This window comes from Manis pentadactyla, chromosome 2 (assembly GCF_030020395.1).
Source record: "Manis pentadactyla isolate mManPen7 chromosome 2, mManPen7.hap1, whole genome shotgun sequence".
NCBI classification, from domain to species: Eukaryota; Metazoa; Chordata; class Mammalia; order Pholidota; family Manidae; genus Manis; species Manis pentadactyla.
The window spans coordinates 64910645-64927262 of NC_080020.1; the positions used below are offsets into that span (position 1 = coordinate 64910645).

A 16618-nucleotide genomic window follows, 5' to 3' on the forward strand; every position below is an offset into this window, starting at 1 on the left:
AGTTTTCAACTGCTGAGGCCTTTTGCTCAGCGGCTCTTCTCTGACGAAGTCTGCTATGGAGCTGACTATGAGAACAGGAGAAAGAATCAGGGTGAGGAGAAGGGCTCAATGTTTATGATAACTTGCTTTTGTTGGTTTGCTTCGAAAGCAATGAAATAGAGACCAGACACTTTGTGGAATGTGTGAGTCACAAAGCCTGCGAGTCATTGGGAGGACATGAGGTGGAAAAACACTGCCATGCTGACTGATAATGCAGGGAACATAAAAGCGGTGCAGCAGATCCTGCTGGATACACCCGACTGCACTGGGGCCTGCCGCTTCCCCCAGCCTGCCTCCTCAGTGGCAGCACCACAGCAAACCACCCCAAAGGACTCAGGAATAAAATGAATTTTAAAGCTACTCATACCTGCCAAGTAGAAACAAAGGAAGAATGAGAGAAAAAAAAGTTACATGCTTGAAAAAAAAAAACTCAGTAGAGAAAAATGCTCTTTGAGAGTTAACTAAAACATAAAAAAGCCAGTGGGAAGAAATGGCACTTTACAAGTACTGCAAGCAGGGGAAACATGACACCTGAAGATGCTCACGCTGATTCCTGAGCAGCTACTCCACTGGAATTACAGGGTGCAGCTTTACCAGCTGGTCCCTGTCCCAAAGGGTCAAGAGGAATTCCCAAAACAGCTTATTTTAGGCTGCAAGCAAATTCTTAATATATATTTAAATATATTTCAAGTGATAACATAATAGAATAAAATATTTTATTTAAACAGTAATTGTTTTTAGAAAATTTCAGCTGTTATACAGTATCATTTTTTAAGTAGTCCAGGTTTCATTTTTAATATTAATAAACCATACAGCAAGTGCTTCAAGTTATCTTTCCCTTTTAGAAATAAAATTAAATGTTCTTCTGCAGTTCAAAATTAAATTTTTGCAATTTAAAGTCATTAAATAGAATCCGATTCCTCTGATTTCCTAGAGTGAAAATGGCAAGGGGAGAGAGGGAATAAACTGACGGGTTATACAAGTTACGAACACTGACTATTTGGGGAATGGATGGGGGAAGAAGAGACAGGCAAGATGCTGGCATTTATGTTACATACTACATTTTGATTTACTGCTTTAATTTTACACTGATACACTCAGGGAGCTCTTTCTTGGGTTAACTGAGTTTCTTAAAAGTGACGTGTCAGCTTTTATTGCAAAAGGTTTATTCCACCAATCCCTCATATGTAAAAGAATGACAGACTTAAAAGTGATGAAGCAGGAATATAGCTGGGATCAGATATTAACATCAAGTGTGTTCAATCTGTGAACTGAACGCAATTCAAATGTGCCTTGGACCCCACCCACCACACCAGCACAGCATACATCACAAAATGTGATGCACAGGCATGTGTTATGGAGGCATGTGCAGCCTACAGAACAAACTAATGACCAATAAATGTACACAATGCTCTGGCAACAATGACATAAATAATTAATTAGACACCAGTCTTAATCACAAATACTATTTGAAACTGCATCCAAGAACTCAGAACTGCCTGGCATTCCACTCCCACTACAGTGTGTCAGATTTCATAGTTTGAGAGTTTTGATCCTACCAGAATGCCTTAAGATTAGAATAACAGAGATGGTTTCTCCCTCTGGATGAACTAAAGCTAACCTACTACCTTTTAACTAACAATCATATGATGATCTACAGCAGTAAAAGGGTCTGTGGTCCTACCAATACGTACTAAGCCTCCTGCTCTTGCCCTCTAACCATCAGTCCCCGGGCCCCTACCCTGAAGGATGTTCTTAATAAACACATACCTACCTACCCAGTAAACCAGAAATCATCATTTGGGATGAAGATGTAGAGTTACCTGAGTGTCATCATAGGAAAAGTATTTTAAAAATCTAACTCCAGGGATAGTTTGAGGGAAGTATCAAGTGCTTCCTGACACTGGGCCCTCAAAGTTATGGAGAGAGGCAGGGGGAAGAACGGCATCTGCCATCATGGGATTTAACTAGTTGGGCAGCTTCGGAGTAGGCAGATACCTGCCTCCTGTCAGGGTAAATTCAGTACCAACATTTTCCTCTAATAGGGAAAAAAGTGAGTGATATGTGTTAAAGCTATTTATTGCTACCTAGACTGGGTTGAATGGCATTCCCCCCAAATTCATGTCTGCCTGGAACCTGAGAATGAGACCTATTTAGGGAACAGGGTTTGCAGATGTCATCAAGTTAAGATGCGGTCACACTGGATTATGGTGGGCACAAGTCCAGTGACCAGTACTTTTATAAGACCAGGGGACTCTGAGCACAGAAACACAGGGAAATGCAATGTGAAGGCAGAAGCAGAGATGGTACTGATGCATCTACATAAGGAATGCTGAGGATTGACGGCAATCACCTGAAGCTAGGAGCGATGCATGAACAGATTCTCCCTCAGAAGGAACAAACCCTGCCCTGCCAACACCTTGATTTTGGTCTTTTAGCTTCTGTAACAGAGAGAATAAATTTCTGTTGTTTTAAGATACCAAGTTTGTAATGATTTATTATGACAGCTCTAAGATATTAGTTTACTACCTCAAATGGTATTGATTTGATATGGCACTAATAGCCCCTAAACTAATTATAGAGACTCTGTAATGAAAAATCTATGCATGCAATGAAGGAAACAGTGCTGGATCAACTGGATATCCATACTAAAAAAAAAATCTTTCCATCTACCTCACACCATATACAAAAATCAATTACAGATGGATCATATATCTAAATGTAAAGGGCAAAACACTAAGTTTTCAGAAGAGAACAGTATCTTGGGGTAGGCACATTTCCAACATTAAAATTAAGAATTTATGCTAAGCAAAGAAAGATCATTAAGAGAATGAAAAAGCAAGCCAGACTGGGGGAAGATATTTGCTAATATACATGATCAACAAAGGACTCTTAGCTAGAATATATAAAGAATTCTTACAAATCAATTAGAAAAAGGCAGATCATCCAACAGCAAAACAACTGAAAGTTTGGAAACTTCACAAAAGAAAACATTCAATGGTCAATAAATATATGAAAAAGAATTCATCTTCACTAGTTACTAGGGAAATGCAAATTAAAGCCAAAATTGTAATACCACTATAAACACATCCAAATGGCTAAAAGGGAAAAGATTTATTATTTATATTAAGCATTGGCAAGGATATAGAGCCAAATATCAAGAAGCTGACATATAGAAATCAAATTCTCATAAACTGCTGAAGGAATGTAAACTGGTAGTATAACTTTGAAAAATGATTTGGTAGTACAGTATTAACTATGCATATATTATGACTCAGCAATTCTACTTCTGGACACATACTAGAAGTGGATACCAGAATGCATACAGATATTCACCAAAGACATGTATAAGAATATGCATAGCAATGCTCCAAACTGCAAAGAACACAAATGTCCATCTACAGTAGCTGAGCTGGTTCATAAATGGCTCACTTCTTTAATATACTAACAGTAGAAAGTCTGTTCCGGATTCTAAGTTTGCCCTAAAGAGACCAGTAAGATATCTGCATACTTGTTGGAAATGCACATAAAAACTGAACAAAAATATTATTACTAACATTATGGATATAAAATAAATCTCAAATAGTAAGCTGACAACTTCATTTTCAAGAGAACAACGATGTGTTTGAAACGTATCAGTTATAGGTTTCAACATAATGATTTGATATCTGTATATATTGGGAAATAATTACAAGAATAAGTTTAACATCTATTAACACACCGAGGTACACTTTTTTTTCCTTGTGATGAGAATTTTTTAAAGATCTTTCTTAGCAAATTTCAAATATACAATATTACTCGTTGATTTATTTTTGTACCTCTTTATCCTCTTCACCTATTTTGCCTGACCCCCTGGCTATCTTGCCTTGGTAATAACCACCAGTCTGTTCTCTGTGTTTATGACTCTTTTTTTGTTTTCTTGTTTCTGTTTATCAGAAGTTTTGTTTCAAGACCATGTCATGTTAAACCTTTATCAGCACTTCACAGTAAGTGGTGACATTTTAATTCAAAGTAAGGGTTTCACAACTAGGAAAGTGAAGAAAATGGAATATAACTGGTTGCTCTTTCAGCCTATTAGAACTGAATGGAACTATAAATAACAATATTAAAGGCAAGCAACCAAGAGAAATCGGCAAAAAAAAGCAGACTTACCACTAGCCTCGAGGCTAGATCCATGTATCCCAGTTTTTCGAGGAGGTCATAGATGAGGTCTGTTTGATACAGGGCTTCAGTGATGGGTGCTGTACAGGTCTCATTTCTGAGATAATCAATCAGATTAAAGGCTCTCTGGAGAGGAACCTTGCCTAGGCTAAAGGGTAAAAGAACAGGAAAGTAAATATGCTGAGACAGGCAGATGAACTGCATGCTGAGAGAGAAAGTTTATGGCTAGTGGTGAGTCTTGAAGACCTAAAATTTAAGCTTAGAGAGGCATTTTGTAAAGTTAGACTAAATATTATTATCTTTGATTAAGTTCATGTGTGTGACCCAAGGTTAAAGACACATTTCAGGAGAAAGATAAACAATAGATCAGTTTTTATTCTGGGAGTCAACTATGAATTTCTACTGATACAAGAAAAGTATTACAATGTCTTAGTAAGAAAAGATGAAGAGTACTAATTTTATTTACTTATTTTTTAAAAAACCTTATTTCTTTATGTATTACTTATTTTTACCAGGTCATGCAAAAGGATTTGAATCAGAAAAGAAAAACTTTCATTTGTAATTTATATGGGAATTTGTCAAACTTAAGGCAAGGTATACTGTGAATTTATGGTGAATTAACCATTTTACAGAAATCTTAACAATGATGGTTGCTGGATGATAAAGGTCATTTGATAAAAAATGAACCAAAACAAGAAGGTCAAGAGCAGTCAGAAGGAGCACTTTTGAATGTTCCTTGTGTCGTCAGACCCATCCACAACATAGACTGGTGATCTCCCACCATACGCGAGGCCACTGACATTCTTGGCTTTGGGGCTGTTATGCACAGGGTGGTGACGGAGGCAAGCTGGACAAATAAGGAGGCTGCAGCTCTGAGAGATGTCCCTCAAACCAGAAGGCAGGCACTAAACATGACTCTTAAACCAACTGCTGTTTGAAAAGACTTCCCATGAAATAAAACAAAACCAGAACTCCTGCATCAATTTATTCAGCAAATATGTGTCTTGCTTATTGGTATTTACAGTCTTGAAATTTTATTTAAATCATGTCATTTAATTGCTCAATATGTTTGTAGCTGATGTTTGTATATAGATTTTAAAGCTCCTGGGAGCAAGGAATATTTCTTACACTTTCCCAATCCCCCAAAATGATTCTACCTAATAGGCAGTACACACTAGTTCTTTGAACTGTTTTTCTAAACTGTTCTTTCCCTCAATAACTTGTTTAAAAAAACAAAATCCCAAACCAGGTATACTTTACCCTGCAAGTTCAAAGATGTTGTTGATGAGGTTGGCTCGATCTTTGTCACTCAGGACATAAGGATTTATTTTGAGCTGTTTGATTAGTGCTTCCCAGTCTTCATCTGCATAATGTACAATGTAATAGCCATTCATGTTTGTATTGACCTTGATCCACTGCACTTCTTCTGTGAGATTGATGACACCTAATAAAGACCAAAAAATGAGAGACAGAGAGAGAGAGAGAGAGAGAATAGGGCAAGAAAAAATATTAAATGGATGCTTTCTTTGTCTCAAAACTTTTAATATGGCATATTTTTATATTTAATTATTCTACTAAGAAACTAAATGCTTACCTCCCTGAGCAGTTATTTTCATGTTAATACAGATCACAGTCATTCATTTAACTATTATTTACTCAATGGTGAAAAAAGTAGATATGTCCCTTTTTTTCTACAGTCTAATGTAACCCGGTAAATAAAATATCATTTAAATGTTATCACTGGAAAAAGAAAATATGGTGTTCTATGGAAGCACCTAGGAGAAACGCTTCACCTCCCAAGGGAGGTTAGGAGAGGTTTCTTGGAAGAAATGACATCTAAGTTGAGACTTTAGGATAGACAGGTGTTAGCCAGTTGAAGAGGGACCCTAAGTGTTCAAGGCCCAGAGAGAAAATGTGCATTCTGTCACACACTGAACTGGTTGCCAAGCTCACCGTAGCTAGAGAAGAGAAGCAGAGAGAGAGGGAAGGGCGTGTAGGGTGAGGCCGCAGGGCAAGACAGTGAGAGAACTACAAAAGATGTGTTCCATCTCAGCCTTTGTCTTTCATTACATTAGCAAAGGAAGAACAAACAAAGCTATTTAGAAAAGTCATGTAATCTAAAGTTAGCAAAATAATCATCAGGGAAGAATTAAAGTCTCATTAGGCACAAATAAATAACTGAGTTAAAACAATAGAAAAGTGATGTGCACTTCTTGGGCCCCTACCATTATATATACAAATGCTGAGAGAATCGTTAGAAATTTATATGGAATGATTTTAATTAATGCACAAGTAATAAGAAGTTACAAATATATGACTACAAAAACTATGAAATATAGGTAGAAATTTTTTACATCCTTAGAATTACTAATGAAGAAATATCCTTCGACTGGCAACAAGGACATGGATTTAATATAATAGTCAAGGGCTTACTATTAATTAGAATATAAATTCCATGACCTTACTATTTTCTTCACTGCTAATCCCTTAGCATCTATAATAATGTTCCTAGCAGGTACTCAAAAAATACTTGGTGGATTAATGAATGAATGAATGAACAAAAGGACTATGACATGGTTTCAAGCAAATCTAAATAAGGTTTGTAGATGCTTATGATGTAAGATTATTCCACTTTGAAGTAAGGAACACTAATTTTTAAAATGATAAGAGAAAGAAGAGATCAGAAAAACAATCTAAACTCAGACAGTGATAGCCTTGTGGGGTGTATGTCCTCTAAGATTTCTCCTCTACACATTTTAATTGATGTAATATTTTGTACAGTGGATCTATATGCATTTAGTCTTTTACTGCTTTTTCAGCTATGAAATTCTACCCTCTACCATTTTTCTCTTATTTTCATATGTAGTGTTCAATTATCTTCATAATATGAAGAATATTATCTTCATAGTATTCTATTTCAAGACCTACCACAGTTTAATGAATCCCCTATCTAGAAATATTTAGGATGCTATAAAATTTTCACTATCATAATATTTCTATGTGATGGTTTTCGCACATAAAATGCTTTAGAAACACATTTAAATACTTCAGTCCTGAAGCCTTAGGGTCTATCAATTTCAAAAGCATGAATTATTAAAATTCATCAGAATCTCTTAATACCTAAGTTACTCCAACTGCACTGAAACATGACCTATCACATAATAGGTCTTTCTCATTAAAAAATTCCATACTAATTCCATGTTATTGGTGACAGAACAACAGATGGGAAATATCAATTACATTAATAGAGTCTATTCCTTTTTCTACAGCAGAATGCAGTTCTAAGGAATGAATGTGATGGCAACAGTAGCTGTTCCAAGTTGAAGACATTTTTAAAAAACCTATGACAATGAAATTAACTTTTTCATTAGGTAATGCAAAAATGACATTCTCCAGGTCACCAAACACAATTTCCTCAGGACTTTTTATCAAGAAAAGATTTTGTAAATAAAGAACTGAAGAGCTCCAAATCTCCCTTTTCCAAAAAAGGAGGCAAGAAAAGATAACTATGGCTATTTTTCTACTGGATGGTGTGGGAAAACACTGGACCATCTTGGCTGATAAGCAACCGGCTGTGCTGTAAACCTAGCCAAGTCCAGATGGTAGAAAAAAGGAGCGCAGCTGGGAGTGTACTTGAAATTATTACTGTCATCTTGATGACATAATATAAAGCAATAAGGACAGCCAACAGCATAGACAGGAAAGTTATCATTTAGAAATCAACATATTAGTTTGTTTCGGGTCTCCCGAATGATCCAGAATGGAGGATCTTAAAACCACAGACATCAAAAAATAATAGCCTTGCACAAAAGGGAGCAAACTACATTCTGCAGCTCAAATGTGGATGAGGCCACCCTCAGATGTCCTTAATTTATTATGATCATTAACAGATTAGCAGTTCAATTTTCACAATCCAGTGGGTAGTAAAAAAGAGTGAGCAACTCCAACCTTAAATGGCAGAAGCCCAGATAAAGTAATCTAATAGCGATTTTGAAAAACCATTGGTCATTGAGTTATGAAAATCAACCCAACTACTCTTTTATAAAGAAACATTACAGCACAAAAACAAAAAACATGTTATTATTACAAAGTTGCAAAATTTCCCCTGCAGTTTGCCTCCAGAGGGCTGGCATGGTACATGCAGTTGAACTGTAACTCCTCTTGTTCAAAAGTATTCCTTTCTCCAGTACTCCTTTCTTCACCTTTATTTTATTTTGAGGGGGAGGAGAGAAAGGGGGAGATGGCAAGAGCAGAGAATGGCACATGATAAATATCTTAATTATATGCCCTTCCTTCTTCTTCTTTTTTCCAATTGCCTTTCACTCCAATGACATGTCTTTTAGTTATAATGAAGTATCTATGGCACAGAGGTATCCTTTTTAGAAACATGAATGTTTCAAGTTAGAGTTAATATAAAAATTTCCTATAAAGAGCTTAGATCTGAGTTAAGATGTGGATAAAAGGAGGAATAGGAGGGAGGGAGAGGGGAAAGGGTGAGGAAGGAAAAGAAAGGCAGAGGGGGACACTCAGTTTTTTAGTATAATTTCCTCAGTACATGGCTTGAAAAATGGACCCTTTCAGCCCTTCTTATGCAGAATTATTAATCACTCAAAATTGAAGTATATGGAGAAAAGTGACAGTGATACTGACCAAACACAACCCCTACATTTGATGGGACTATTGGACTAACCCAGCAATCCTGGCATTAGAACTCATAGAAATACACTCCAGACTTAGCAATCACCAAGATAACACACTGTACTAAAGTCATGTGGCATAAAATAAGCCTCTGTAGTTACCATCTCTGCTACATTTCTTTTGAGAATAGAAAAAATTAAAATGCAGTAAAATAAGATTGATTGTCACTGAGCAGTAGGAACCAAGAAGACCTAACTGTCCACAGAGCCAAACATTTTTTGTGAGGACAGAACTTTTTCAGTGTGGACTCTCCAAACCTGAACTGCCAGAAATTAAAGCAGCAGCATCAAGGGAAATAACACAGTTAAGAAGAACGGACACTTTCATTATGTATTGGTTTAGTTTCAGCTCTGGATCAGAACATATGTATTGGCTTAGTTTCAGCTCTGGATCAGAACAGTTATGATGCATTTCAGGTATTCCCCTTTAAAAGAATATTTTTGGGTGAAGGAGAACAGAAAGTGTCATTTAATCAGGCTTTGAAAGCTCTTTTCCTAGAACTTGTTTACAGTGAGTTTTGAAATTGAATCACTTCATTATAGATTAAACTTTATGCATTCAATAAATTTTTGCATGCCTACTGGGTGCTACAGTTGCAAAAGTGATTCATATAGCCATAATCTATCTTCAATGGGGGACATATTTAATGTGAGGACAGATATAAGTGAAACAGTAGTTACAGTATATTAAAAGTAGAGAAGAAAAGAATTTTATTAAAACACATAAGTAGGGCATCTAATTTGCCTTGGGGTGAGAGAAGGCTTCCTGCAGCAAGCAATGGGTGCACTGAGATCTGAAGAATGAACAGGAGTAAATCAGGGGAGTCAGGAAGTAAGAGTACTCCTCCAAGAGAAAATATGGCATTCAAAAAGGCCCAGGGACAGGAAGCAGAAGGCATGTTTGAGTTGCTGAAACAATTTTTTTGTGCAGCAAAAATACAGAGTGCCAGGTAAGGACTTATGAAACAAAAGGCTGTAGCAGGAAAATATGAGCTAGGCTGTGGGGTGTAAATATCAAAAGTTTAAAAAGCTCACATATAAACTGAGCTAAAAAAAGTAAAGGGCTAATAAAAGTAGATTTCTTATTGTCCCATTATTTATAATACCACCCGAAACTTAAATACTATTGGGAGATTTGCAAAATTTCCTCATTGATCCCTTTTTCAAAAGGGGAGATAGAATTACTCTCTCTTAGGTCAAAGACTATCTATTCAGAGCTCACTTAAAGTATGGAGTTTTTTCATCAAAGAATACAGTAATTTCTTGTACCTCTAGCTACACAACGTTAATCAAATATATGATGACATCATCAACTGTTCTTAGTTTTTTAAATAATGAGATTGTTGTTGAAACATTCCGCTCTAGTTAAATTGCATCATATATTTCAACTGGCATTACAAATTGTTACCACACAGAAGTGCAACTTAGAAACATATATTAAATCACAAAAAGTAACACAGAATTCATTTTTGAGAAGCAATCCTATGAAAAAGTTCATATTATGAAAAAATATTTAAGATCCCAAATTTTTATTGAGGTGGTGGTGTTTTTTGGAGACAAGGTGAACCAAGAGTCCAATAATAAGGAAACATTAAGTCAATTACTATATATGTTGCTGATTTAAAAAATTTCATTCCCTATGTATATGTGAAGTTTAAAAAAAAGGCAAGAGAAAGTAATCACATGTACACAATGATATGAACTAAGGGAAAAATATTTTTTTAATGGCTATAAAAAATAATCATGACAGTAATTATGATAGGGTGATAATATTCTCCATTTTCTGTACTTCATGTGATGTGGATATATTATGTTTAAAATTTTTTTTTCAATAATAACATTAATAATAATAGCTAACATTTATATAGCACATAACACTGCCAGACATTGTTCTAGGTGCTTCATATAAATGAACTCAATCCTCATCATAACATGATAAAGTAAGTAAGTATAATTACTATCTGCAGCTGAAGGAGGCTCAGAGAGGTCACATAACTCACCTAGTATCACACAACTCAGCCAGCAGGCTAGCTCCAAAGTCTTTTATGTTAACCACTAAGCTACACTGTCTTCTCAAAAATACAGTACTGAACACCAGTTTCAAACTCAACCAAGAAAATTACCCTTTCAAAAAATCTACAGTATCACTAATGGTTCTTGCAGAACCCAAAAGACTTATGTTCCTTCAGGATATAAATTAAGAAGATACATGGTGCGGCATTTGTGGTGGTATTTAACAGATGGTCAGAAACTAAATTTCAATGGCTTTTTATAGAGTCCTTGTGACTCAGCATATACAGTGTTTACAGTTTATTTTTCCGCTCCTTGCAATCATAATTTCTTGCCCCATTTTCTCCTTACAAAAAGATCTATACTATAACCACATGACATTTTGGAGTAATAATTTACTATAAATCTAGATTAAGAATCATCCTTCATTGTACATAAGAATCACTTAGGGTGCTTGTTAAAATGCAGTTGCCTCAGTCCACCCCTAGAAAGTAAGACAGCAGAGCAGACTTTAAGAAACTGTTCTACTTTCATTACTTACTTCATAACATAAAATATTTATCTAGGATATAAAAACATAGCACTGCCATTTTCTAGGAGGGCTGCTAGTACATTGAGTGTGCAACTTTAATACAGCATTTCACATGACTAAGAAAGGCCAGTTTTATGCATGACACATAGAATCAATCTCAGTTTCATCACCTCTTGTACAGGTGACTCATAAAGCCAGCTTAGAAAGTCTGTGCACTGGAGTGTGATATTTCTGCTGCTTGGTCAGATTTTTAAAAAATAATGCTGTTTCCAATTTCTTATCAGAAAGGTGTTAATAATAGTCAAACCTGATTTCTTGTCCAGTAATGATATTGATGGATTTTTTGAGTAATTTCTTCCCTCAGTGACATAGGATATTGGAATATGCCACAGATAGCTGTAAAAAGAAAATATTGGAAAGTTATTACTCTTTCCAATATTCCAATCAGTTAACATAATTTGTTGAGTCTTTTTTTGGCAGGAAGATGAAATTTTTCAAGCTATTCCCAGAAAGAGGTAATCTTGTTAGGTTTTATAAGAACCTATGATTACAAAACATTTAAAAATAATTTCACTTGAGGGTACAAAAGAGAGAGAGCAGGGAGGGAAAGAGGGGATGTACCTTGCATCTGAAGGCTGAATTTCAGGCTTCATATTTGAAAAGAATCTTTCTTGTTGTATAAGAAGTTCCTTTCCTTTTCTTTGAACAGTCACTAAAGGAAATCCTTTCTGCAGGGTCCAGGTTTTCATCATTTTCTTTACATCTAGTGTTTTGTTTGTGACCTATTAAAAAAAAAATTATTTTTGTTTTAAGATAAACAGGTAAGAAACTTAATAGTTTGTACTTTACCCTTTTTGCTACCACATTCTATGACGAGTACATTTAATGTTAATATAAAAAAGAAACATGTAGGCTGAGTTGAATTTACATTTCTAACTTAAGTAAATCAACAATTGCTAAAAGGAAAGTAACATGGAACAGAACTAAGTGAGAGCTAAAGAGCTGAGAGGCACTAAGTTGAAAAAAGCATATATACCAACTGTGTCATTAATCCCTAAGAAGGTATAAGCACTCTTTCTGGTCACAACACTAGCATTTAGAAGGTATGAATAATGATATACCCTACACTCCACAGTCAGAAGCACTGCTACTTACTCCTATGAATCAGCTGAGTCCAGATTTCTCTTTATTCCCCAGACTGTCTGCTTTTATAAATGTTAAAGTTCCTCTTTTACAGAACTAATACTGGGAATGCCCAGGAGCACAGCAGTGTGAAATATAAACAGGTCTGTTGCCTTGACTTTAAATCTCTCCAGAGAATAGTGGTAAACTTTGATGGTCATAGACCTTTTCTTTCCAGAAAATACATGACCTTATCTACAAAACCTAGAATCTAGTGTCAGATGTTCCCAGACACTGTACAGCCCACTGTCCCTAAGACATCTGCTTTTAATGATTAAAAAGCAATTTTTGAACAATCCTCTCTTTAAAGCAGGTGAGTTAAACCTGTGATTCAAGTTATTTTTCTAGATTACATATGGATTTGAATTGCAAGCCAATAAAATCATCAAGTACTTAAAGTGTTTGGTAATACCACTCCACTATGGCAGGCCTGACCTTGATCATTATATACCTATTTATTTAAAGCACAAAAGAATGGAACAAACCTTCCCAAGTTTATTATGGTATTCATCTTACATTTCTCATGGCTCTGACCTACTTATTTCTGGACAAGGGGTTGGAAAAATAAGCTTGCCCGAAAGCAAGAAACTTTTGGTCTTTCAAATGGAACTGAAATGGGGAGACCAGTGTGTAATTTGATGTGGAGGATGAAAGACCTGAGGATGACATCAGACACTGGGTTGGGATAGGAAAATACTGTGATGGGAAAGAAGAAGTCAGTGGGGAAAGCAGAAGTATTATAAATGCCAGCAGATAATACAATGCATATAAAATAAATGATGTGGCTTCTAATTCAATGCTGCTATATGATAGGAGGAAAAACAACTCTTTGGAAGCAACTCTTAGGTAATAAGGACTGGTCCCTCTTCTCAAAGAGAACTGAGACTAGAGAAGTTATATCTTCTGGGCAAAGGGTTAACACGCAGAAAACACCAGGTTTCAGATAAGGCAAGGAAGCAAAAAAAATATATGAAAAGTTCCAGATTGGAGGTTCTTAACCCAGGTTCATCAAGCTTTGAAACAGTGTGTGTTATTTTGGATATATGTGGTTTTTCTGGGGAATATGTCCAAATCTTACACCACATTTTCAAATACACCTGAGATCTTCCACAACATTAAGTACCATTGATCTAGATCAGGGTAACAAATTCAAATGTTTGTAAGGGTTATGCAGTCAGCATATATGCCCAGTGCAGGCTGGTTCACGCACTGCTATGAAGCATTACTTGTACCTAACTATACTGCTTATTAGAATATTTGCAGGCACAACATAATCCAGACTGCCAAGATGATCCAAGGGCAGCATGCAGCCCGTGGCAGCCAGTTTGCGATATATCATGCAGTCTAGAGGAACATACCCACATAAGACAGGAGGATTCATAGGGCAGAGTGTAGAAAAAAATGATGAATGGGAGGTAGAAAAAAATGCAAAAGCATAAGAATAAGAGATTCTTGAAAAAAATCAAACAATGAAAATACAGTAATATCCATTAATTCTGAAAAGACATCTTCCCTAAAAAGCAGGAATAGAAATTAAGGTATAGAATAAAAATGGCTACACAAGTCCACACACAACTGCCTTCAACAATTAAGACTAGCACTTCCATTTCTTGACTTTTAATTCTGTGCTATATTCATAAATATTTATATACTAAGCTCCATCCCTCTCCCTCTTAAATAACTATCCCTGGTACCCTAAGTTATTTACACATTTGTTAAAAATATAAACAGAACTCCTCCTCTCTTCTTACTTTAAGGGCTAAATAAAATATCCAGGTTACTCACCTCATTAAAACTCTCCCACAGATCATCACTTTGAATAGATGCATAGCTATGATTATGCAGATAAAGAATAACAGCATGTTGAAATATATCTTCACTAAGATAAGTTTTCAGCATCAACAAGAGAGAAGCTCCCTGTTCAAAAAAAAAGAGGTGAGAAAGGGAAGAAAATAATAGGATACAATAGGTTTCTAGAATCAAGAATCAAAATTCAAAACAATCATTCTAAGCATATACTTTCATAAATTGAACTAAGTTATAATACACTGTCATTTATTTTCACATAACCAGATCTGAACTGTGTTGAGACTGTCTTAAAAATTTTAAGGGATTTGGAAAAGAATTAATGGAGTTAGATTCCTATGTGCCCTAATTCTTCTCTGAGCTATTTTGTGGTATCTATCAGTTACTCACTGTTTCAGTGTTAGTGCTAAGAAGTGAAATGTTTATAAATATATTTTTAACAGAAAAACAGGCCAGATTTTCTGCAGCAGTCCCACCCTTATTCCCAGTACTTAAAATACTGGTTGAATCCATGGGCACATTGCTTGTGCAGAGCTCTCAGAAGTCTCTCTGCTAGAAAGCACTTTAAATTTCCTATTTTGGTGTATCAGGTTGCTGAAGAAACCAAGATCTCTCTTCTTCCTGCAGAGTCACTTCAAACATGTTTGGAACTAACGAATGTGTAGGGCAGCACGCAGACAGTAATGATTCAGAATGAGGCATGCAACTCTTAAGGCCACACTATATTCAATGCATACTGTCACTTCCAATCTTCAAACAACCACTTCCCCTGCGAAGCCTTCCCTGATTTGAGATAGAAATCAGTATTTCTCCATATTCAAAAGTAACTTATATCACTTCCTGCATCTGCTATAGATACATATTTATTTTCTCTTCTAGACTATGCTAGTTGAGGGGAAAAACTGAAAAGCTCAACTTTAATGACTAATACAATGTCTGGTACACAGTAGATACTCAAATTGTTTTTGAATGCATATCACTTCTGATAAAAATGTAGCAATGCTAAGACCTCAAGATTATCAGATACACATAACTAAATTTAATACCTATTATTCTCTCATTTCTATATCATACTTCAAAGTGTCACTTGTCCTATAAATAGAAGTACTCAGACTTGTTCCCAACAGTTCCCATTCTCTCTGGCACCATTAGCATTCCCTCTCTACCCTACCCTTCCTATTAACAAAAACAGTGTAACAGTCCTCACTTTAAACAAAGAAGAGATGTCCATCCTTCCCTCAACCCCATGCCTCCTCTGGTTAGTGCCCAATTTCTTGTTTCCCCTCTTTGTAGTAAACTCCTTAAGAGAGTTATCTGTATTTGTCATCTCCAATTTCCCTCTTCCTATTTGCACCTGCCATCTTCCAACCATCACTCCACTAGAAGTGCTTTTACGAAGGTCCCTGGTGAACTTCATGGTGTCAAACCAATGTCAATTCCCAGGCTCATCAAAATACTAGTACCATTTGATATGACTGATCACCCACTCCTTGGAAGTCTTTCTGCACTTGGCGTTAGGGCACCACTCTTGATTCTCACCCTATTCACTGGCCATCCCTCTGTCTCCTTTGCTGGATCCTCATCTTCCCAAGGACTCGATTTCGGTATCCCCTGGTATTTAATCTTTACACCTCTTCTCCTATAAATTTACTTTCTAGTTGATCTCCTCAACTCCAGGGTTTTGAATGACTCCCAGATTTATATATCTAACCAGACTTTCCCTCTGTGTTCCAGACTCATAACAACTGCCTGCTTGGTATCTCCACTTGCATATTTCAAACATACTCAAAAATTGAACTTCTTATTTTCTTTTGCCCCAAATCTACTCCTCCAATAATCTCCTCCATTTCAGCAAATAACAACTCCCAGCTGCTCAGGCAAATATCTTGAAGGCATCCTTGACTCCTCTCACAGTCCATATCTAATCCATTAACAAATTCTATGGATTAGACTTTAAATATATTCCAAATGCAACTATAGCTCATCACTTCCACTACTGTCACCCTAGTCCCTGCCACCATTATCTGCCACTGGTCCATTACAACAACCTTCTAACTAGCTATTTTGACTCCATGTGATATTGAAAGTTACGTGTCTTTTAAGAAACTTATCATACTATGGCACTTCCCTAGTCAAATGGATTTTCATTTTACTTAATATATAATGAAAGTCCTCGCCATGTCCTATCAGA

General features: G+C 36.0%; 1 protein-coding gene across 3 annotated transcripts in view; it reads right to left on the reverse strand.

The window, feature by feature from the left end:
- Window positions 1–16618, reverse strand: part of LNPEP (leucyl and cystinyl aminopeptidase) — a 79332-nt gene that overhangs the window by 12094 nt on the left and 50620 nt on the right. For all 3 annotated transcript variants that reach the window (XR_008994113.1, XM_036925759.2, XM_057493114.1), the window contains 5 exons: window positions 14407–14538; window positions 12061–12221; window positions 11747–11835; window positions 5461–5644; window positions 4192–4348 (listed from right to left, as the gene is read on the reverse strand). Coding sequence is in view for 2 of the 3 variants with exons in the window: in XM_036925759.2 (XP_036781654.2) it covers window positions 4192–4348; window positions 5461–5644; window positions 11747–11835; window positions 12061–12221; window positions 14407–14538 (723 nt within the window). In the remaining variant the exon portion in view is untranslated. The remainder of the gene's footprint in view (window positions 1–4191; window positions 4349–5460; window positions 5645–11746; window positions 11836–12060; window positions 12222–14406; window positions 14539–16618) is intronic.